The 23,885-nt window shown below is 36.9% G+C and overlaps 1 protein-coding gene across 1 annotated transcript in view; it reads left to right on the top strand.

The window, feature by feature from the left end:
* The window catches only part of dlg2 (discs, large homolog 2 (Drosophila)), a 207,689-nt gene extending 186,957 nt beyond the window's left edge, over positions 1-20,732 (top strand). The window contains exons 18-27 of the mRNA XM_040150506.1: positions 621-735; positions 1,241-1,417; positions 1,951-2,026; positions 5,667-5,763; positions 8,520-8,570; positions 11,292-11,393; positions 15,282-15,454; positions 15,815-15,924; positions 16,237-16,328; positions 17,125-20,732. Coding sequence (XP_040006440.1) covers positions 621-735; positions 1,241-1,417; positions 1,951-2,026; positions 5,667-5,763; positions 8,520-8,570; positions 11,292-11,393; positions 15,282-15,454; positions 15,815-15,924; positions 16,237-16,328; positions 17,125-17,231 — 1,100 coding nt within the window. The 3' untranslated portion in view covers positions 17,232-20,732. The remainder of the gene's footprint in view (positions 1-620; positions 736-1,240; positions 1,418-1,950; positions 2,027-5,666; positions 5,764-8,519; positions 8,571-11,291; positions 11,394-15,281; positions 15,455-15,814; positions 15,925-16,236; positions 16,329-17,124) is intronic.
* Positions 20,733-23,885: the final 3,153 nt, after the last annotated feature.

Below are 23,885 nucleotides of genomic sequence, written 5' to 3'. Positions count from 1 at the left end.
TTTAAGGTTTTTTATTATCAGTGTCATAGTAGATGTCTGTAAATGCGGCAGCACAAGGAACTGCCTCAGAAATCTGAAGAATTATTAAAACAAATTCATTTTAAAACCTGTTCATTACATGCAGTTTGGAATGTATAACTAGATGACTGGAGGAAATGTAGATGTAAATCTAGGTGTGGACAGTGGTAGGTATGCTGACACCACTGGTCTCCTTCAGACATGTGAAACAAAAATATACGCTGGAATTGATGTAGAGTAACAACTACAGTATCGGTGACAAACCAGTAGAAATTTCATGTCACCAACTTGGAAGAGAGTATTTTAGTAGGTATAAGTTTAGAGAAATAGCAAAAACTTACTGTTGAAATATGACTTTAGAAGAGACATTACCCTTTTATCTCCTCTATCTACTGTATGTATCCTTGTCCTTAAATAATGGAAATGTGCCTCCATTTTCTTTGAGTACACTTCCTTTCTTTATCATATTTTGTGCAGCATCTCTTTTCACTTAACAGGGGACACTATCAGTCTTAGCAGCATCATTAAGTTGACCTCCTTGTCCTGGAGTCTGAATGCAGACCTGACTGTCAGTCTTGATCCATTCTAATCTTGTCTTGCAGAGTACAGGCGTTTTGAGGCCAAAATCCATGACCTGCGGGAACAGATGATGAACCACAGCATGAGCTCTGGGTCAGGATCCCTGCGAACCAATCAAAAGAGATCGCTCTATGTGAGGTTAGTCTGTTTTGGATTTTACCCTAGTTTTCGATGTTTAAACTAAATTACAGAGAATTCAGAAAATAAAAACCCACCCATTCTATGCCTCAGGTTTCTTCCATGTGATATCTGCACTTATTTACTCCAGGCATCATGTTAAAATGATATAAAAAAATGTCTTTTACTTTGTTTACTTTTCATACAGATGACTGAGAAAAATAATGTAACTCATGATGTTTCTTTATGTAACAGGATGTTGGATGAATTAATGTAAAGATTGAACACACGCATTTATGTTAAACCCTGGTTTGAGATCTGTGACTCAAACAGAAGAACATTTCTTATTATAGCAACCCCGATGGACCAGCAGTCACTATTCTCTCTGACCTGGTAAAGCTGTGCTTCTAGTTTCTTTCCACTAAATTAGACAAGACCTCACATGGAGGAATGACAGTAAAACAAGTAGGAATTCAGTGCATTTGCAGCGCTAATCCTGATAATCCTGATATTTTCCATTGAATAGGGCACTATTTGACTATGAGAGGTCAAAGGACAGTGGCCTTCCCAGCCAGGGGCTCAGCTTCAGGTACGGGGACATCCTCCACGTCATCAACGCCTCGGATGATGAGTGGTGGCAGGCCCGCCGTGTCACTCCACATGGGGACAGTGACGAAATGGGTGTCATCCCCAGCAAGAGACGGTGAGCAGTGAATAGAAATGTGTTTCTGGTTAGGGAAATTATAGAAGAGGTAACAGTGTCTCTGTGATTGAGAAGGAGGAAATATGTACACAGACAACTTTTTAGAAATTCCTCCACAAACTCCAAGGTTTATGAAGAGAAAGATTGAAAACAAGAGCACTACTAGTGTCCCTACACCTTTCACCACCCGTTTGAGAAACACAAGCGGATGGTTAAAAGTTTTAAAAAAGCCTTTACTAAATATCGGCTGGTACATTATAATGTCATATGAGCAAACCCAAATCAATAAGTAGTCTAATTCAACACACCTGTCTTAAGGTGAAACCATTACATACGTATATGCAAGCACATATTTGATGCAAGCACATATTAGACAGCTTATTACTTATTATTTCTCTACATATTTTATGGTCATCAGTGATGGCTGAGAAGAGTAGAAAATTTAAGAACCTTAGTACAAGTGTTTGAGTTCAGTGTGAGTACTTTCATTCCATCTCTGTGGTTAATGACTGACATGGCTCTTTGCTTTGTAGGGTGGAAAGGAAAGAGCGGGCGCGTCTAAAGACTGTGAAATTCAATGCCAAGCCAGGGTCATTTGATTCAAAAGGGGTAAGTGCCTTTATAAGACCTGAAAAGTGGCAATTTATATTACCACATGAATCTGATGATTCACATTGTAGCTCAGCTATAACTGAGCTTCCTGTGTATAAGAAAAAGTTTTTTTCTTCAAACCTTTAGTGACTTTATGCCTTCCTTTATAACCAAATTTTACTGTTTGATCATTTGCATTGTCAGTTTTTAGCTCTTTAGCTCTATTGTTCACACTTCGGTTTGATGTTGATTCACAAATTACTCTGAAAAGTGAGATAGATGTCATTGATTCAACAGAACACATTTGCCAGTTTTATTGTGTGTATATAGAGTATTTCTTCATTAACATATCCATCAAAGACATCACAACTGTGAGCCACAGCCCCAAATTTCTAAAATCCATGTAATGAAAAAAATAGCCAATTTCCTCTTCTATTGTTCATTTATGCTGATTTATGACAGGTAATGAGTCAGTGCCTTTTAAATATGCTCCTGTAAAAAAAAATAAAGATTATAAAAAGGGGCTTGATTTGGCTAGATTTTCTGTCAAAGATGTTAAACTTCCAATGGTCAAACTTTCTGATCCATTCCATTTTTGCGAGTATATTCTACCAACTTTTCAGCTAAAACCACAATTGAAAGCAGGTGTAAAATGTACACCTGCAATCACATCTACTGTATAAACCAGATGAATGAATGAACTTTAGGAAGAAATTGTGTCTGAAGTTTGGGCTGTTAATACACTCTAGCCTGACTCTCCACATGAAGCCATGTGGAGAGTCAAAAACATTAGCATCGAATAATGATATAGACAGCACATTCATTATTTGGAGTTTTACCCTCTCAAGTTCAATCTTTTCGTTGCATGTATTTTGTGTGTTTATGACAGTCTTTACTATGACTAAACCTCAGTTATGTTATGTCTCCCAAAGCATGACCTTGGTAACTCTTCTCTCACCTTGCTTTTACTTTAAATGCCTCTGATGCAACTGTGGTACGTCAAGAAGTACTAGGTACTGCAGTATTATTCCCCCAGATGGACGAACTGTACAATTCTGAGGGCTCGAATTTCGTCAAATGGCCAGTGCAGTGTAGATCACAGTCCCTGCCTGGTGCGCCAGGGGTGTGTCAAACGCACTTTGGATTTTCAGAGCCAGGCTGGCTTGGCGCACCTGTGGCGCTTACATTATAGGTGAGCGAGTTAAAGGTTGTGACAATAATGGCCAATCGTTCACTACTTTCATCCCCTGTAAGCACAGGACTCTCCCCTTAAGGACATACTGACAGGTGGTAGTCCCGAGGAGAGTTTTTCTCATAGGGAGATTTATTGTTGTTGGGGATGTACAGAGTTTCAAAATATGAATACAGCAGCCCAAATATACTGTTATGAGCAGATTATGTCTCTTTTAAGTTGAATTCAGTTTTGACATGCTGAAAATTTTACTGTCATCATGTTTTCTATGCAAAACAGTGTGTGATTTTATTTGTCTTATAAAGATCAATAACCATCTGCCGTTAAATACCACCTTAGTGCCATATGTACAGTGAAAGCAAAACGAGGTCAAACTTTTGCATGATGTATTTATTTCTGAAATTATTTTGATGTTTAATTCTGTTTTCAACACATCCGTTTCCAACTGTAATGTAATTAATCCAAACGACAAGATTGATGAGCACATTACCATGGAAATTTCTGGGGTTGTTTTGCATTTGTCTGGTGCCTGCGTCACTTCTGTTAGAGAGTACAGACGGAACAGATACCTGCTGCCTTCAGATGGCTGTAAAGAGAGTAACCAGAGTAAAGGAAGGGCCTTCAGTATACACCAATCAGCCACATGACCGCTGATCGGTGTAGACTACCTACTAACTGTAGTTGATTATAGAGCTAATAAGAATCACTCATTCATCTTCATGTTTGCCAGCCAAACAGAGTAATTTTTTTGTCTGCAGATCATGTCAGCTGGTTTACAAATGTAGCTACGATTAAAGTAGAATGATGAGCAAAACATGGATAAGGACATTTTAGTGATTTTAGTGTTTAGTGTTTTAGTTTATAGCCTACAGCTCTAGGTATGTCAACTCACACCTGGCATTAGAATGTGTCTCCATATGCATGTTGAGTGACCACTTGTGATCGAATCTCACCTCCCCAGGTGAGAATAACACTTACAGACAGAAAAATTCACCCAAGATGTTTGGAACACTCATAATATATCTCTATGGGCTTTTCGAAATTTTCAGACATCTTGGACAAAGACATATGCACAATTTGGACTTGAATTTATTCTCGAATAAGTAAATACATCTGCTTGTGCAGAGGAGGTCAGTTGAATAGGCGGTCCTTCAGTGTGGCCCGGGACACATTTACGTACACACTGCTAAGAGAATGTGGCCATATGCAGCCCAGAGTGATTGGATCTCAAGGCACCCCTCAATGTCTCTTGGGTGCATTCACACCTGCACTTAGAGCTGTCCACTTGTGATCGGATCACCCAAGAAGCACGTTAATGCCAAGTATGAACAGGGCCTAAGATACCCAACCAGTGCAGTCGAGGACATAACCTCAGCACTCCTGCGGTCCTCTTGTAGATGACTGGGCTCTATGTACATTTTACAAACCTTTTTGTATCAGTTTATAAAAATATTTCACCAACTCAGACAATAAAATAAACAGCTGAAGGATATTTTGTATGACATAGAATATGACAGTTTATCTGTCACTATCAGATCACCATGTTTAAAACTTCCTTTTTTAAGATTGGTTAAAAAAGGAAACTCATTTTATAGCCAGCAATATAAACACTCAAATAGGCTAGCATTTACACTGCTGCTCTCACAAATAAATTTTATTTATTCATATTTATTGTATTTATTAAATTATAACCACTGGGCTTATATTTTACTGAATGAAATCACAAGAGTCCAAAAAAAATTCCGTGCTTAAATTAATCAATATTTGGTAGCAGACAAATGTAAATGCTGTTCAATCAAATAATTTAGAATCTACATAGAATCTATTCAGATATTTTAAATCAAATTATTTAGCAACTAAAAGTTATTGTAATTTTGATTTATCTTCATCATCATCATCCTTTATTTTTCAATTAATTGTATAGTCTATAACATGCAGAAAACAGTAGAAAGGTAGTAAAAAAAAATGCTCATGACATCTTAACTTTGTCTCCTTTTGTCAGATTATCAGATCAACAGTCCAAGACCCAAAGTTATTACATTTGCAATCATATAAAACAGAGACAATCCTCATGTTAGTAGCTGGAACCAGCATGTTTGGGTTTTTTTTCTTTTAAAAATGATTTTAATGAACAATCAGTTATCAAAAATGATGGTAATTATTTTTCTGATGATCTAATCGATGAACTGTTTCAGCTATACATTTTTTTTCCTAAGTGGTCTAACTGGAAATAGAACATGGCATTATTTTAATCAGTATCTTACATAACCATCACCTACTTTAAACAAAACTGTAAGTCTTATCAACTATTTATACTGTACTAAACTACTTGGGAATCTGTGGGAAACAGATATTAAGTTTTCACTGTAAGAACTTCTTGACGTCCCACTTTCTGCAAGCACTTGTTTTGTCTGCATGAACGTGACAGATATACCTGTTTGCCCCATGCTTTCTCTCCCTTCACAGTCATTCAATGACAAACGTAAAAAGAATTTCATCTTTACACGAAAGTTCCCATTCTACAAGAACAGAGAGGGTGAGCAGGATGGCAGTGACTCAGACCGTAAGTAAGCTCACAGACACACATGTACGTACATGCCGTCAGTGTAGGTCACATGTGGAGCTAAAATGCCTTAACAAGGGATTCACAGGTGCATTTCAAGGGTATAGGCTTCGTGGAGGCCTTTCCTTCTTCCTCTCATGATCATTTCCTGTTGTCTTGTATTCTTCCTCTTATGTCGGATCACAGTGATAGACACTGTGGCTCAGATGCTGATCAGTCAGCAGGAGAGAAGCCAAGTCAATGCTGTTCATTTGGTGGGATATGTCCCCATATGGTGATATTGTACACCCAGTTCTCCCTCAGGGATCATTTAGGTTCAATCCTAACAGGCCTTAGTTTTATCATGTTGTATTTGGCTCCCCCTGCTGGCTGTTCAGTGTCTGGACAGAGCTAGATCTGTGGGCCCACAGGTCCCTCCTTTCACTGCCTCAAACCTTTTGCTTATGCGGCGGCTGTCCTCCTTCCTGTCTTTCTTCTATTCTGGCATTCTTTGGATGGCCAATAGGACATCCTGGGGATAGGTGATGATGGGTATGGTACAAAGACATTCAGTAAGTTGGTTGGGTGGTGTTTTTCTTGCCTGCATTGTTGCATGCTGCATTTGTTGGATTTGTCTTGCTTCTCAGTTTGCAGAGTGTTGACCTGTCTCAAGCAGGCTCAGTAAACCAAGGTTTGGATCACAATGGGTATTGTTTTATATTAAATAGTCACAGGAAATAAACGTCATGTAAGGATTTTCTCACAGATTGGCTTGTTTTGAGAACTGGTACTAATCTTTTGACAGACAACAATTTATATGTAGCTAGAAGAAGAAGAGTTGGTTTGTGTCTTATTCTAATTATTATGTGTAGAAGAGGCTGATTCAAGTTCTCTTTTCCTCCAGCTTTATATATAGAAGTTTGACGTTAGTCAGTCCATTAATGTTATTTTCAGTGGTCTATGATAGTAATTCATGTCCATTCATGTACTTATTACTGCTAGAGAGAGTGCAGGTCTGTAACTATGGCAGTGTCAGACAGTCACATGGTTCCAAACAATGTGGTCTGTCTGAGGGAAGCAGCACAGCAACTACAGGCCAACTGCAGGATTTTCACACTCTGGTTAATCAGCCACCAGAGTGATTCTTGTACTGGAACCTCCCAAACTTATATTGGCATACTGAATATACTTTTTACATTTTTATCATTTCAGCCCTTACTGACCCCTTCCCTCAGATGTTGACTATGTTTAATGCATGTTTGCATGACGCTGGCATAAACAACTAAAAACCTTTGTCTTTGCTTGTGAGCATGTTAGTTTGAAGCAGATTTTTTGTGCACATCACAATTATGTCTGTTTGTTTTGTAAGTATGTATGTATGTTCTACGGTGTTGTTTATTGTTGGAGTAAATGTTTCAGTCATTTGGGATATAGGCAAATAATTAACGTTTTTGATTTTTGAAGTGAAAAGAAATAAATACAACCCCGCAGCAAAGAGACATTAAAAATGAACCATTCTTCAAATGTTAATGCAGTGTCACTTCGCATGCTGAGATATTTTAGGTTTTTCTGCACATACAGCAGGTTTAAGTTCTAGCCACAGATTTTCAATGAGGTTCAGGTCATAGGCCTGTTTGGGCCATTCCAAAATCTTCAGCCTGCATTTTTGAAGTAGTTCATGGTGGATGTTGAAGGCCACATCTGGATCATTGTCCTTTTGTACAAGTTAGTCTCTTTTCACTTTCACTTTCTTGACTGACTGCAGGACATTTGCATCCAGAATTTGCTGATATTTAGTGGAATCGATTCATGCAGTGTTTCCTGTGCCTCTGGCTGCCACACAGCCGCAAAGCAGAATATTTCCGCCCCAATGCTGAAAAGTTGCCAAAGGGGGGGATACTAAGTACTGACTTGAGTGTCCAAACTTTTGCACAAGCCATGATTACTTTTTTTTTCTGTTTTTTAAGTTCATGAAATAAAACTTAACAGTGCATTAAGAATTAGAAGAAGAATAGTTCATCTTTAATATCTGTTTGCTGCTTCATCACACTTCAAAAATCAACAAAATATTTAATTGCCCAACCACTGTACTTTCATATTGATTTAAGTGAAAAATTAATTTTGAAAAAAGAGCTCTTACCCACTACCCAGGTTAATTCTTAGATTTTCGTGTGTAGTGCAAGAGTTTTGCAAATAACCTAATATCAGCATTTCTGACTGAAACTATATTAAATGCACTTAGCATTGTGAGCGGAGATAGAAAATCACAATTATCCAACAAAAACTCACATTTGCTAAATTTATGTACAGTGAAGTGGCAAAAATATCACACAACAGTTTAAAATCACTGTAGTTTAGATCGATTTTTTGGCAGGTATCTTTAAATCACATATTCAGTTTTATGCCATATTATGTCAAATTTCCTGAGGTCCTGAATTCATTCAGTTGGGAAGATTGAGAAGTGGTTGATACTAAACTCCAGATATAGATAACTGCTTAAAAGTGAATGAAATTTTGGTTAATTCTGTTGCTTTGACAGTTTACCATATGATTCATTAATTTAGCATGCGATGCAAACATGCGTTTTGATGTTACTAGTGCCATATTAGTCAACTTTTATGTAGAACATCAGGCTGATCAGGTTGAGACCGAAAATAACACAGACGTGTTCTGTTACATATGCTACCTTGCATGTGGCTTTTGGCCCAATAGGGCATGTTGTTTATGTCAGTAATGAGTATTTGTCCAAATAAGTTTTTCACTTTGTATCCCACCAGGGAGTCAAGAGGACGTGATTCTCTCATATGAACCTGTGATGCGGCAAGAAAGTAAGTCGTCGGATAGTACATTTGGATGTTTCAGACACATCAGTGTAATTCAAGCTGTGCCTTGGACTTTGTGATAAGCAATTCCAGGCAGGAAAATTTTCTCAATTTATTCAGGACACTCACTTCAGGTTTTAACCATGTATTGCAGCAATATGCATTTTGGTTTGGCGGTGTGGCTGTGCTTATGTGATGCTCTGTAACAAATTGGCGCAAGCTTGATAAAGACTACCCCTGTGCTCACAAACCCCCTAGCAGTGCATGAGATGCACAACATTTAATGAACATGAGGACATGTTAAAAACATTCAAAAATAATGAATAACTAAATTCCATTACAGAAGGAGGCGGGGGAGGTAGAAGGGGTTTACTATTCTTAAAGCTGGCATTAGTGTAGCAGCAGGGAAGAAGAGCTCACCGTTGTTGTGTGCAGATTAAATCAGCAGTAAATGTTAATAGGGAGCACCGATTGTAAGAGATAGGTCATGGACATACCTTATTGGAGGGTGTATGGAACATGTAACTATAAATGAGTTCTGTACCTACCTGAACTAGCACATGGCTCCATTTAGTTGAAAAAAGAACATCAATGAAAAGGGAATATCTGAATCAACATAAGTAACCATCATAAATAATCTTACCATATAAATATACAGACAGGTGACAAATCAAAGGAAAAACTAACATAAAGGTTCTGAGTAAGATGTTGGTTTCAGTGTACCTTGGCATTGATTCTATAAGTCTCTGGAATTCTGCTGGAGGGATGAACACCATTCTTCCTAAAGATATTTCCTCGTTTGGTGTTTGGATGATGGTGGCGGAGAGAGCTGTCTAATGCATCGGCCCAAAATCTCCCATAGGTGTTGAACTGGGTTGAGATCTGGTGACTGTGAAGGCCCTAGCACATGATTCACATCATTTTCATACTCATCAAACCATTCAGTGACCCCTCCTTCCCTTTGGATGGGGGCATTTTCATCCTGGAAGAGACCGCAGCCATAAGGCTAGAAATGTTACATCACAGGATAAAGGTGATCACTCAGAATACCTTTGCATCGACTTGCAGTGACCCTTCCCTCTACGGGTCAAGTGGGCCCAAACCATGCCAGCAAAACCACCCCACAGCATAACAGAGGTAACGGATCCCTTTAATATAGGGGTCCAGCACTCGGTCCTGTACCGTTCTCTGGGTGTACACCACGCATGCACTTACCCACCTGTTGAGAATATGGTGAAGGATGACTCATCTGACCATATCACTTTCCTCCATCTCTGTAGACCAGTGCCTATGGTTTTTGCACCATTGTACTCTTAAATGTGCATTCATCTTTGTAATGAGGGTTTATGCACTGTAGCCCTACTATAATATCCTTCTCTATGTAACTATTAACAGACTGTTCTTGCTGACACAGTCTGATCCCATCCTGCATTGACCTTCTCAGTCACCTGACGAAGAGTTGCTCTTTTGATTTTCCTTACATATTACACTAATGCAGGAGCATCACGCTCACCAAATGTGTGCAGTCAACCACAATTTCCAACCCTATTTACTGACATCCTTCCCATAGATCTAATTGCAGATGTCACTTTAGTCACAGTTCCTATTGAAACACCAGCGAGTTGCGCTGTCTTTGTGAGTGAAGCTCCTGCCATCTGTGCCCCAACAACGAACCCTCTTTCAAAGTCACTTTGATCTTTTCCTCTCACCATCTTGATACAAATCAAAATCAACTTGGCCTACTCAGCCTTTTTATACATGCCACAGGGCGTGACTGGATGTTAATAACTTAATTGTACCTTGCAATGCACCTGTGTGGAAGTATCTGCATTCGTTATGTTTCTCCACTCATTTATTCAGGTATTTCCTTTGTCACTCATCTGTATTAATTATACTATATTTATATTTGTAAATTTTTCATCTTAAAATTCAAATACACATACAGTACATTAGCAGTGTCATTTTGTTAGACAATGCAGTGTCTCTCTTTTAATAACCTAATTTTCCAGCAATTACAAAATTTTAGTTTAGATTAGTGAAGTATAAGAAACATAACCATACATTAGGCATCTTCTTGGTAGGATTTGAGAATTGAACTTTGATTGATCAAATACAGTATGATGGATGATGTATTATACAGTATATACTGTCACCACAGTGCTTTACTATTTCTAGTCATGTCTTTCATGATTTTCATGAATTTTCATGCTCAGACCTCATATTTTGACATGTACAGTGAAGTATTCAGTCCCCTTCACTTTAACATTTTTTGTTGCAGCCTTATGCTAAAATCATTTAAATTTTAAACACTCAATACCACATATTGAAAAAGTGACAACAGAATTTTAGAAATGTTTGCACACTTATTTAAAAGGGAAAACTGAAATATCACTATATGAAGCCAAAGAATACATATCATTGTTTAAATAATTCACAATTAGAACTGCACTGTTTATACAGTAGTTTGCTTCTATCATATATGATGATGTTTGCTGGAACAGACAGGAGAGAACCAGGGCTCAGCAGGAATGACAGAGATTGTAGTCCAGTATTGTCCACATCTTGTTATCCATACTTGTTATTCATATTTCTGTTATATAATTAAACACGTTTAATTAAACACATGAAAAACAACCTCCATTAGATTTACTTTCACTCGTAACTAGCAGTCAGTGTCTTTTAAATAAATTTGTAAGAAATGCAGTCTCTCTTTGTTTTTCCTTCCAGTTAGTTATGCCAGACCTGTCATAATCCTCGGACCGATGAAGGATAGGATCAACGATGATCTGATATCAGAGTTCCCAGAGAAGTTTGGGTCTTGTGTGCCACGTAAGTAGTTAATGGAAACAGAGCAGGAATTTATTTTGAATTATTCATGGACACCAGTGAAACAAGAATGATCTGAAATTACAGGCACTGTTCTAATAGATAATATTTAAGCATGATATTATGTGATACTAACAATGCATAGAAATGGTGAAATGACTGTTTATCGATGTGCTTATGTGCTACTAAATTATTCATGGTCATGGTCATATCTGCTGTGGAGTCATTGGGATTTTTTAAGTTTCATCGTAGACCAACATCATTCACTCATCAAACCAGTGTCCTCTAATGTCTTATATTTTTCAGTTTAATTCAGTGATGGCTAGTAGTCAATGGAAGATTTAAAATGCTTAAAAAAAACATATCAAACAAAGCCAAATACAATACACATTATTATGTGTATTTCCTTTTATGTATGCATTTACTTTGTAATCATTTAATGAAAGACGTTAAATGGCAATTGAACTTTTTTCTTTAATAATTGAATGAATTGTTTTTATTGTGACGTGAATTATCTATGCCACATTAAAATCAAACCAGAAGCAGCAGCTCCCTTGCACCTCCTTTAGAAAACTAATGACAGCCAGGGTTCACATAAATTCATCCAAAGTGTGAAACAGATGTAAACTACAAATGTATTTAGAGATCTAGGCTTCTAGTTTCACAGATGTAAACTGATGGAAATGGCTGATAATTCCGCAGTGGTAGGTGTTCTACCATTTGCACTCGCACATACTGCTGGGCGTGTCGATCCTGACGGTCAATCCTCTTCCTCATTATCCCAAGAGACTCTAGACAGAAGGCACAGACTGAGTCACCATAATATAATAATGATATTGTATTAGAAAATTATCAAACTAAAAATTACATACAAACATGTAAAGTATGTGAAGCACAAATCCTACCAGATATGTAGATAATATGTAGATAAGTCCTGACATGGATATTACTGCTGATAACAGCACAGGTAGGGAGGACTCAAACACACTCAAAAGACACACACGTAGGCAGGCTGATGCAATGAAGTAGCTTTAAGGGATGATAACAGGCTTGATGGCAGGCTGGCAGGCAGGTAGTTACAGACAACAGGTTACAAAAACGCAGGTTGCAGGCGAATAGGAGAACACAAGGGAACAAAAAAAGATGATCCAACAAGGAGCTGGTGGTAATGGTAAAACTAGGAAAAGGTGTGTTAGTGGGCAGGAAAGATCAGGTAATAAGATGGATCAGGCAGATAAGAAACAGGTGAGCAGGTGGGTTAGTAGACAGGAAAAAAGTCTGGTGACATCTGGTGGGTGGATGGAAAATGGCAGGTCTGGGGAGATGAGGGAACAAACATGGACTGGGAGAAGTGAGCAGGGGGCTGGAGACAGGGGCTTTTGGGAACTGAGGAGCAGATCGGGACAATTATAGGAATATTAAATGGGTAAAAATTAAGTGAAGGAGTGCTCCTTTTTTTCAGTTTTTTAGAATCTTTACTGCCTCCCGACCCCCCTCTGGGCAGGACACACAGATGCTCAGTCCCTATAATATAATATATAGTAAATGTTAAGAAAGTCATGGGGTATCAATATAATACTGATGACAGAGAAAATCACAGGAATCTTAAAAATTATATATAACTTAATGTGGAGTACATGTAGTAAGTGAGTGTAAGCCCGACCAGATATGTTCTAAGTTGCTATAGGGATATTATAGGAATATCATTCATGGACTGAAATGTTCACGTGATCTAGTGCTCGAATTTGTTTACGTGTCAGTACTTGTTATAATTGTTTTATAGTTGTTTTTCCCGTTGAATAATATAACACCGCCCGCTGCTTTTAGCATATATTAGGTATAATCAATAACATAGGTCACATTTAGGCTTCTTATTTTTATGTACATAGAATTGGACTTAATAAGCCACTTGTGAAATGAGACTCTCAGACAGTGTTGTGGCATTTCCTTATATGCAGCTAATGGAAAGGGTATTTCCCATCAGATTTCTGTCAGCAGCTGTAAATATTACAGCTGATTTCTGTAAATATTAGTTTATCTGGGGTCTGGACACTCACACTCGTGGAGTGAAATTTGACTGATAAACCCCTGTTAAACTTTGATGAGATTTATGATATCAGTAGCTGAGATGGCTGGAAGAAGGACAGCCCATACAGATCATTATTTTTTATGGAACTTTTCCTTTATTTGACAGTCAGTGGGGTAAGAAAGGAAGGGAGGGGAGAGAAAGGGGATGACATGCAATAAAGGGCCCAGTCCGGATTCTAAGCCGGAGCCGGGCTGCTGCAGTTGGGACTGCGCCTAACCAGCTGAGCTACTGGAGCGCCACAGATCATTAGTTTTAATTTGAGCACGCTTTTCAGTCTCATTACCACCAGTTTACCATATGCCACTGTGAAACCAGAGGCTCTAATCTCTTATGCACAAGGCTAAAGGGAAGACATTTTTAATGCTACTTATTTAGCTCTAAAATCCCTTTTTTCTAATCATGACATCTCAAGAACATTCAAGGAAGATGGGCATCAGGGCTGTTTTTGGTAAATCTAAATGTTTCGTAAGAGAAGGCTGCCAATGCAACTTCATGTAATGCTGCCATAGTAATAAAAATGGAGGGGCCATTATCAGCTTAAGTTACTGTTTTTTTCTGGTTTATGTTTGTGTTTGTGTTCAACACCAGTACCTACACTTAACACCATTTTTACTCATCCTAACAGAATCACCTACACTCCTCTATGTGTGTTGTAACATGTTCTTCATCAGCCAAAGAAGTTTTTATTTTGCATGTTTTGATTGACCCATCTCTTTTATTTCAATTTACCTTTTAAACCATATAAAGCCGCTATCAGTTCAGGGCACCAAGGTAAGTGAGTGGATAAGCTGAGTTGATTCTTTCATCCTTTTATTTAGAAAATAAGTCTTGAAGTAATTTGTCCCCATAAATACTCATAATCCTTTGGGTTGGGTCAGGGTTAACCCTAACCCTATCCTTTTGGAGTTCTTGTTTGTGTAAAATTAGTTTGGGACTGTTAGTGTTAGAGACATTAGTGTCATATATATTTGATAATAGTACACTTTCTACATCGTTACTTATCAGCCGCTTCCTTTCGTTTTAAGATATCCAGTGAAATTTGCTCCAAGATGACAGAATGTTTTGTTCCAGGAATTTTCCACCACATGGTATGCTAACAATATATAATTAGGAATTCTTTACTTGCCGAAGCTAGAAGAACATTTCGGGTTTTGTAGCACATAAACAGAGAATCCACCCCACTTCATGTAATATATCTAATTGATGAAAAAAAGATTAACAAAGGTGCTTATCCATGTGTTGACAAAAAACCTGTGACAACATTTAATGTCCTATTTCCCCACTGTGCAAATTTCATAATAAGAACTTGAATGTGATTGAATATCTTAAAAGCTAAATGTGTACCACAGCTATTTTGAGGATTCAGGATTTTTGCTATAAACAACTGACCAAACTCTGGTTGCCACTTGGTCAGGTTTGTTAGGATTTTTTTTTACAGCATGGTGCAGCAGGGCACTATCCTAACTAAATGTAACAGTAGCACTGGATGAAAGCAGCAGGTTTTATTGGAACATATGGTTAATTTTAAGCAACATTCGCACTGATGTTATCATTGGTGTGACAAAGAGGCTCTCAGTCAGTTCCACCATGGTCTTATTTATTTGTGGTGATTACCAAATGGTATCACAACTGAATGTTATTATTTTTATATAGCACCTTTTAAAGCATTTCTATGTGTTTTATAGATATGAGTGAAATCTTAAGTGAGAATTAAAAAGGAAATGTTACAAGTGTCTGCTGGTCTTGTTATGGCATGTTAGTTACTAAATTATATAGAGTTTATTTTCCTCCTTACACCAAAGATACCACTCGGCCGAAGAGGGACTACGAAGTAGACGGGCGAGACTACCACTTTGTGATGTCCAGAGAGCAGATGGAGAAGGACATCCAAGAACACAAGTTTATTGAAGCGGGACAGTACAATGATAATCTTTATGGAACAAGTGTCCAGTCTGTGAAATATGTGGCTGAAAGGGTGAGTCTCTTTATCTGTTTATAAAAGCTTCATGTTTACATTAAGGCAAAAAAAAAAAAAAAAAAAAAAAGCAAAAATATGCAGTTCAATTCATGTAGTGTAAGGACTGTACATTGTACAGCTCATGTTTATTAATATGATTTTTATACCAAAGGAAAGAAGAAAAAAGAGATTTTACTTGCTGCTTTTTAGGACATCATTTAGATTATGCTTTAATAAAAAGAAGATTTACACCATATAAGAATTATTTTTAGATTTAATAAATCTTGCAAAGTGTAGTTTTGATATCATAACCTTAGATATCAGTGTTAGTTTGGTTTTGTGTGGTACATCTCTTGTCAATTCATGCCTCTGTCTCAGGGTAAACACTGCATTCTGGATGTGTCTGGAAATGCCATCAAACGACTACAAGTAGCACAACTCTATCCCATCGCCATCTTCATAAAACCTAAGTCTGTTGATTCATTAATGTGAGTATTCATTTTTGTCTTTTATTACGAACCATTTTATAAATTCCCTTTGATAATACTTCAATGATACTTCAATCTTACACTAGCTTACATTACTCATTGTTTTTGTACATTTAATTTATCAACAACTGTAACCCTGAGCACCACACAGTCTGCTGTAAACGTTTTAAATGTTTATATACTGTTTATAGTTAATGAATAGGGGGACTTAAAGTAGAGTGTTACCCTGAATTTTTCAACTGTGTAAAATCAAAATTGGAGACAGAATCATGTCTGGGTCTGTGAAGTTTTGTGTCCTTTCCCCCTGCCCAGGGACATGAATAAGAGACTGACAGAGGAACAAGCCAAGAAAACATTTGACAGGGCTATGAAGCTGGAGCAGGAGTTTGGTGAATTCTTCACAGGTATGATATTAATAAAAGCACAAATACAAAAGGTGTCATCTATATTCAGCTGGTACCTCTCTGTCCAACACTGCTCAAACACAGTATATAAGCTCACAAGGACAGCTGGGTTGTTGATTAAACACGACTGCTGATTTAAAAGCTCTTCATTCAAACTTACCACGGAATAGAATGAGTAGGAAAGTTGTTATATATCTGTTTTCTAAGCTAGGCATTCGTAGTGTATGGGAATGTTTTAACTTGAAATAACTGTAATCAGACATTTTGTTGAAATTCCAGCATGTTTAAAAATGTTCTTTATTGTTTTTGTTTTTTTTGTATTAGTTGTATGATCATGCATACTTCTGTTAAAATGGTCCAATTTAAAGATATATAATATTTCCTTTTGGCATCATAAGTCCTACTCTGTTGTTGTCTGTCTCTCACAAACACCTATCAGACAAACTGAAATATGCAAATGTTTTATGTCGAGGAAGGTAAGGTCATGTTAAAACCCCCAGATTTTTATGTAATATTAGCATATTTCAATTTTTTCTGATGGCAATAGTTTTCGTTAGTAGAAACTTCAGGTCCAGGTGATCATTAGTGCAAAATATGGGGGAGCTGGCTCCACAGGGTCTTTTTTTACTCTCCCACCAGGAGTCAGAAGTCTTCAAATCCTATACATAGGGTCTTTAAACATTTGACAGCTGTGAGGCTTCATGAGTGAAAATATGTATGTATGGCTATAACTAAATTTGATGTGCCTGTTCCATATAAAGATCACAATACATAAATAGTTCCCTTTGCCTTGCAGCCCTGGTTCAAGGAGACACCTTAGAGGACATTTATAACCACTGCAAACAGGTCATAGAGGAACATTCAGGACCCTATATCTGGATCCCCTCAAAGGAGAAACTATAATAACTCATCACTCTGGAAGGTAGTCTGGACTGTGAGAAACTAGTAATAAGTTGTAACATGTGGTAACTGTATGGAAATGAATAGTCTTCATAAATAATTATTCTGAATATGTTTTTTTAATTTAATTTAATTTTCTCTTTTGTTTTGTTATTGCTTCATTTTTCACTCAACATGAATGTTCCTGAATGTATACCGCAGAGTGTTAGGAATTTTTAGGTCTGTTCTTACATTTGCTGATTTCTATTTGAAAAAAAAAAGGATAAGAAATGTAATGGAAACTAAATAAATATGGGTATGTGTCCATGTTGGCACTGTGTAAAATTACAAACAAGAAAGTGGAGGTGGTATATACGTTGCAGATGTCTTTGCTTTGCTACCGTAGGATGGAAAATAGGTATTCAAACTTCAGCACCCTCACCTTCCCTCCACATTGCAGCAACTAGCAAATAATCATATGAAGTTCAATGTTTTGTCTGATCTTGCATCTGTGTATCACCTGAACACAGCTTCGTTTATACTGTCATTTTTTCCCTGAATCACTGCATTTATTTCTCTGACATGATATTGAGGATGTGTGAGGAAAATATGTTATTCACTGTAAAATGTCATGTTTTTTTCTTATTTAAAAGCAGACATTACTTATTAGGCTGTTGCACCGACAATGAAAAGGGAGAAAGCTGCTATCCACAGTGGAGATGTAACACTATATTTTGCTACTTAAATTGCTAGAGGCCACAAAAGCACAGAATTATTTATTATTGAAAATATAACTTTGATGAAGAGGTCATTTACAGAGCATATTTTATTTGAGTAATGTTGTATGTTGTGACTGTGTTAGGATGGATGGGAATTTTATGTTGAAAGATACAGTTGATGTTGCAGTATTTTGTAGACTTGGAGAACAGAGGGTAGTAAAAGTAGTGATTGAATTTAGTACTGAAACACATTTTTGTCTTTTGAAACTAACAACTGGACAGTGAAGAATAGGAATAAAAATAAAGGGCAGACACTTTTTCAAAGTATAAAAATATCTGGTACAAAAGACAAAAACAGAGAAGGCAGAATGTGAAAGTAAAGCAAAAGCATACATTTGACAAAATGCAGATACGTATTGGATATGAATATTATGTAGCAGCATTGTGGAGTCATTAAGGAACTGAAAGACTAAAAAGGTGAGTTTTTCAACTTTACTTTGAAGTAGATAGTAATTCAGATGTCTTGTTTCCTCAGGCAGGCTGTTCCAAAGTCCTAACTAGGAATGTTTGATAATAATGATTGATGGCTTGGGAAGTCCTAACACACAATCTGATCTAGTGACCTGAGGCTGCTCTTTGGTTCATATACAAAACAAAACCAAACAAAAAATCTTAGTGGCATTTTCCCATACAGTGTTTTCTTTTTGAGCTGCAGTGGAGGGACAGTAACACAAAAAGGGAATTTTATACTAAAAAGACTGTAGTTTTAGAATATATCGGCTTGATTTGTCTAACTCCAACTGCTGAAGCTTCATATTAGTTTCATATAAACTTTTGAACACAGAATGCACAGAATGGGGACTGTGGATTTTGTTCCCCATCACTTACATTGGAAGTGCATTAGGAAGGGATCTCTTCATGGCCAGTATGAACAGGAGGAATGATTACAGCAAGCAAAAACAGTTTCAGTGTTCATATGGGCACCTGACTACTGTTTTAAAACAGACTTGAAAAATTGTGAACCTATCCTTTAATTATTTGGTATGAAAAGTTAACCATTTAATGATGCTGATAATATACGCAAAGTATTAATCATTGGTGACCTCAGCCTAAAACACCAATATTGACCCTCAGGTGGCCTGTCAGTGAAACTTAGTGATTAGATCTCTCTGCCTGTGGTTCAAACAGAAAGCTGTATTAATAGCTACAGTCATGGCTGGCTACAAGCTTACTTAAGAGATGTGTTTGAGCTGTAGATATCATGACTTCAGATGTGGGCGGAACACCTGACAGGATAACAAGGACTATCCTGAATCAGCTACAGAGAGCCTGGACACCTGAATAAAGCTATCTTACATTTATTACCATTTGGTTTAGAAGTGGATGAGCCCTGATGATCCTGAGCAGATGCTTAGCAGACCCAGCACGATACAGTATAACCACTATATACAGTTTACTCACCATTGGCTTGCCTTGTTTGAAAGGGCATACAATATAGTACCTCGCTTTGATAAAAATAAAAAAATAAAAATCCATTATGTACTTAAAGCATTTGGAATGACTAATGCATCTAACCAGTGTGTTGACCTTCCTGTTTTTTTTTTTAAAACTGCATTAAGGCCATTGGGTGTTAGATTCCCATGACAACAATTTGTGAGTGATATATATTCTAGTATTACTGCTATTTGATTTAGACAGCATGTTTCACCCAACCTGTTATCAAGTAAATATAGTAGTTACATGAATTGTAGGTATGTTTTAATCAATGGGACATTTCAAAAGTGCACTTATTCATTGTTTTTTGTTACAAAAACAGGCACTGTATGTTAACAGAAATCAATACAAGTTTTAAAGCAAATATAAATCACATACATTAATTTTTGTGTAAGATGGCACAACCATTGAAGAGTGAAAACTGACCTGCTTGTATGGACCACATACTGTACTTGTAGTAGACTGATAAGAAGCACTTAAAAGACACCTACAACAAGTGTGTACCTTGAGGTAAAAATACTGTTTTTATGTACAAATGAGATCATCTTTCTCATCTCCCTTGTCATAACTTGGTTGAGATTTGCGGCTGATGGAAAAACAAATATTTTCATCTGTGATACATGTAGATTAATGCTAATGTTTCCTTTTATTTCAAGATATCTGCCATCCTTCTTTTGCAAATTTTCCATAAGGTATTGGTCACCACTTGCCTTAACAGAGTAGGTTTACTGTATATCAAAGATGAAAGCTTATAAATGTACTTTCCCTTTGAGGATAGAAAATTGTATTTAATCTTCCTTCGCATCTACACTTCAGCGAAAGAAAGCTGAATCAAATCTAAGCTATATGTAATTGTGCTGAGGGTGTTGATGCCTTGTACTTATAAAGTTAAAGGCTGAAGAGATATTTTATATTTTGTAATTTTATCTTAAAAATTAGCATTTCTGTGGCAACAAAAAAAAAAACATTTTAAAGCCGTGAATCATGAGACACCTCAATATTTTGGCCCTTGTTTTTCAAAAGTGTTATTGGCCAGGGATATGATGACATGTAAGAGAAAATGTATCTTGATATACTGGCTCAAAACTAATGCTAAACTTAATACAGTACTTCAAAAGTCATTGTGAAAATTGTAACACATGATATTTTACAGGCCAGTGGGGATTTTTGTGTGGAAATGTAAAGGATGTCTGACCTATGCATGTTTCAACAGTCTTATGTGTCCTGTGGTTGTGCAATATTCAACACAACTGAAGCATTGAGGTACTTGCTGTGTTTTAAGACATGATCAAACTGCAGATTTTAATCATTCAATCAGACTTGTGTCTATTTTAAACCCAAATAAAAACACTGTTGTAAGAGGTGGTGTCCAAGCAATATGTTTTGGTTATCAAATTTAGTATATTCTCTTTTCAGTTGTAAAGTTGTAAACCCTAATTCACAATTTATAATTTCACAAAAAGAATTCTTCCAACTACATCTTAGCATGTCAGTGTTTTCTACCCAAGGTAATATGCATTGACATTGTATCTATATTCAGGTGCATCCTTAAGTAATGGTACACTAAGGTGCTCTGCATCAATTTATTAAGTCCTACATATAAGTCACTGGCATGAAGTTGCCCTCAAACTACAGACAAAGTGGAAAATTCCAGTGGCTTTCAGTGTTAGCTGTGGCACAACATAGTGCAGTTGATGCATGGCTTCTATTATTTCCACCCTTCAGTGGCTTCTCCATCGTTCCAGTTCAAGTGATATACACCAGTGACTGATAGGTAAAGTATGATGTCATATGATATTTTCTGCTTTAGTATGAGAGGATTGCCTGAACATTCTACTAAATATCTGACCTGCACTGGGCAATTAAATCAGTTGGGGTTGTAAAGGATAAAAATTTTCGTGTCTTCCAAATTACATGAAAATTAAAGTTGCATTTCTCAGCCACATTTGGAGGAGACATTGAGTGGACCTTGATGTGTTCGTTTTAGAAATGCACACTTTAAGAAGGCAACACCTGAATTAGTACACAACATTAACTAATAACGTTTGCAACATGAGCAAAAAATATTTTTTTATGCAATTTGTTTGACATCATGTTATTGGTTAGAAATGTTTCATTATAGAGCAATGTCGGTGATAATGCTGCCGATGGTAATGAGATTTGCACTTTAAAATATTTACCAGGCAATGATTGAAATGTTTCTTTACAAAAGCTAAACACACCTTTGTGTAAGTAAACATATAAAAGCGCGAAATTAATTACTAGGCAAAAAAATGTTAATAATAATTTGTATTGTATCCAAGAGCAAAAGGATTCCACAGTCTGACTAGATTCAGTTTTGACTGATTGGTAGGTAAAAACACTGGTGTATCTATGTTGACCTTTTGTTTCTATTTGAGAATGCACCAAGAAGAAAAAAAAAAGATTTACACAAGAAATGTTTACAAATGATTAATGACAAAAACACAGAGTTAATCTTGTCTATTTTGTTTTTGTTCAGCATTGTTTTTAAACCTTCAATTCTGTACAATATCAAGCACTAAACATGAGGCATATATTCCATATCTGATTTACACATATGATTGTAGGTTTTGTTTTGTTCACTGGATCAATGAACATGCAGGACACACTTGTACTTTTTTCTGTCAAGACTTTAGCTTTAGTATTTACTATTTTTATTTATTTCAAACATTTTGCGTTTATTTAACTTAATGAACATGGAGGACATGGAAGTTATGTTTCCATTACATGAGTGTATGCACACCTGGTTAAACTACTTAAAAGCATACATTACCCCAATTTTTTTTTAGTTTTTTACTGAAATATAAGCAGTCAAATTCCAGTGACTAACCAAATGGTACAAAGGTAAGCAGTAAATTGTCCAAGATTTGAAAAAAAAAAAAAAAATAGTTTAGGTCACCAAAAACTGAAAAATCATGTAAATTTCAGAGTTATAATCAGGGATCAAGTAATGTGTTAACTTACAGCTTTCCTGCAGCGGTGGAAGTAAATAAAGCCTTGAAAGTTAATGCAAACAACTCCTACAGATACCCCAAGTGCTGTTGATGACTTCCAAACCCTCTGTCTGTACAAAGGCAGACTGGGAACAAACTGTGTTACTACACCCTCTGACATATCATTAGGACAATACTGTACTGCAGCAAGCAGTTAGTGGTATACTGGTATCAGAATGGTGAGAAAAAGGGCAAATAACAAAGGAAGACAGACTCGTCGGTCAGGGGTTCATCCTACAGCAAGATAATGACCCAAAACATTAGAAGAAAAGAACTAGACAGTGGCTTGAAATCATGGAAGATCAGCACAGTCTCCAGACTTAAACCGCATGGAGCTGGTTTGGGATGAGCTGGACAAAAAATGAAAGCAAAGCAAACTACAAGTGCAACACATTTGTGTGAACTTCTGCAACAGTGAAGGGACAAACTTTCCAAACAATGTTTCATTTCCATTGTATAAAGAACAATCATATTTTGTTATATCATTATTACAGCCGTCTTTTCTAAAGTAAATTTAAAAGGGTGATACTTTTAAAATGAACTTGGTTGTGTTTCTTATGAATTAGAATTTGTTTAGCTTTGTTTCCAGTGTGTGTTCATGTGCATGAAAGAGATTAAACGTATAGTTACCACACGTATGGATAACACAAGATCAACAATGCCACAATATATTGTTGACATGTGGAAAGTAACTATTTAGAGTGGACACAAGAAACTTGAAAAAAACTAGTCTCTGCCATCAACTGCTGTGGATATGGATATAATGTTAATGGTGCAGTCACACCAAAATCCGCCTGCCGAAATTAACTTGCATGGTGTGGCCAAAAACAGGAGGGGACAGGAGGTAGTGTGGGTTGGGCTGTAAAGTTGAGACTGTAAACTACAGGAGCTAACATGGCTAGTGGGCTAACAACAGCAGTCCTCAAAGTTGTTAATGAAATGTGCGGTTTATCAAACATTTTACTGTCCTTAACCTCTGTCACTATTCTTATGGTACAGTCAGACCAAAATTTGCTTCCCATTCATATCTATTTGGAGTGAGGTGAGACAATTTCGCTTCCGGTCGCAAACTGACCCACCTCCTTCGCTTTGTGCACAGTTCACTCTGACTGAACTTTGACCTGCAAATCATGAGGCTCTCCAATGTCCACTTGGTTTGAGATAGGGGGGTTGGAACTGACATCTCATTCAGGAAATATTGTTGAAATAATTCAAGCAGGAGAAAAGAAGGGATGCTGTTAGGCTGCATTAGGTCTAAGGACAGTGACGTCAAAGAGAGTAAAATATTTGATAAAACTGTATAATTTGCAACTTTGTGGCTGCTGTTGTTAGCCTGCTACCCTACATGGCATGATACAACCCTACCTACACTATTTCCTGTTCACTCCAGCTTTTGACAACACCACGGCTGTAAATTTCACCAGGCTGATTTGGTCTGACTGCACCAAGTC

The sequence above is a fragment of the Xiphias gladius genome, chromosome 17, assembly GCF_016859285.1.
Source record: "Xiphias gladius isolate SHS-SW01 ecotype Sanya breed wild chromosome 17, ASM1685928v1, whole genome shotgun sequence".
Taxonomy (NCBI): Eukaryota; Metazoa; Chordata; class Actinopteri; order Istiophoriformes; family Xiphiidae; genus Xiphias; species Xiphias gladius.
This window is presented reverse-complemented; position numbering and strand designations above follow the sequence as displayed.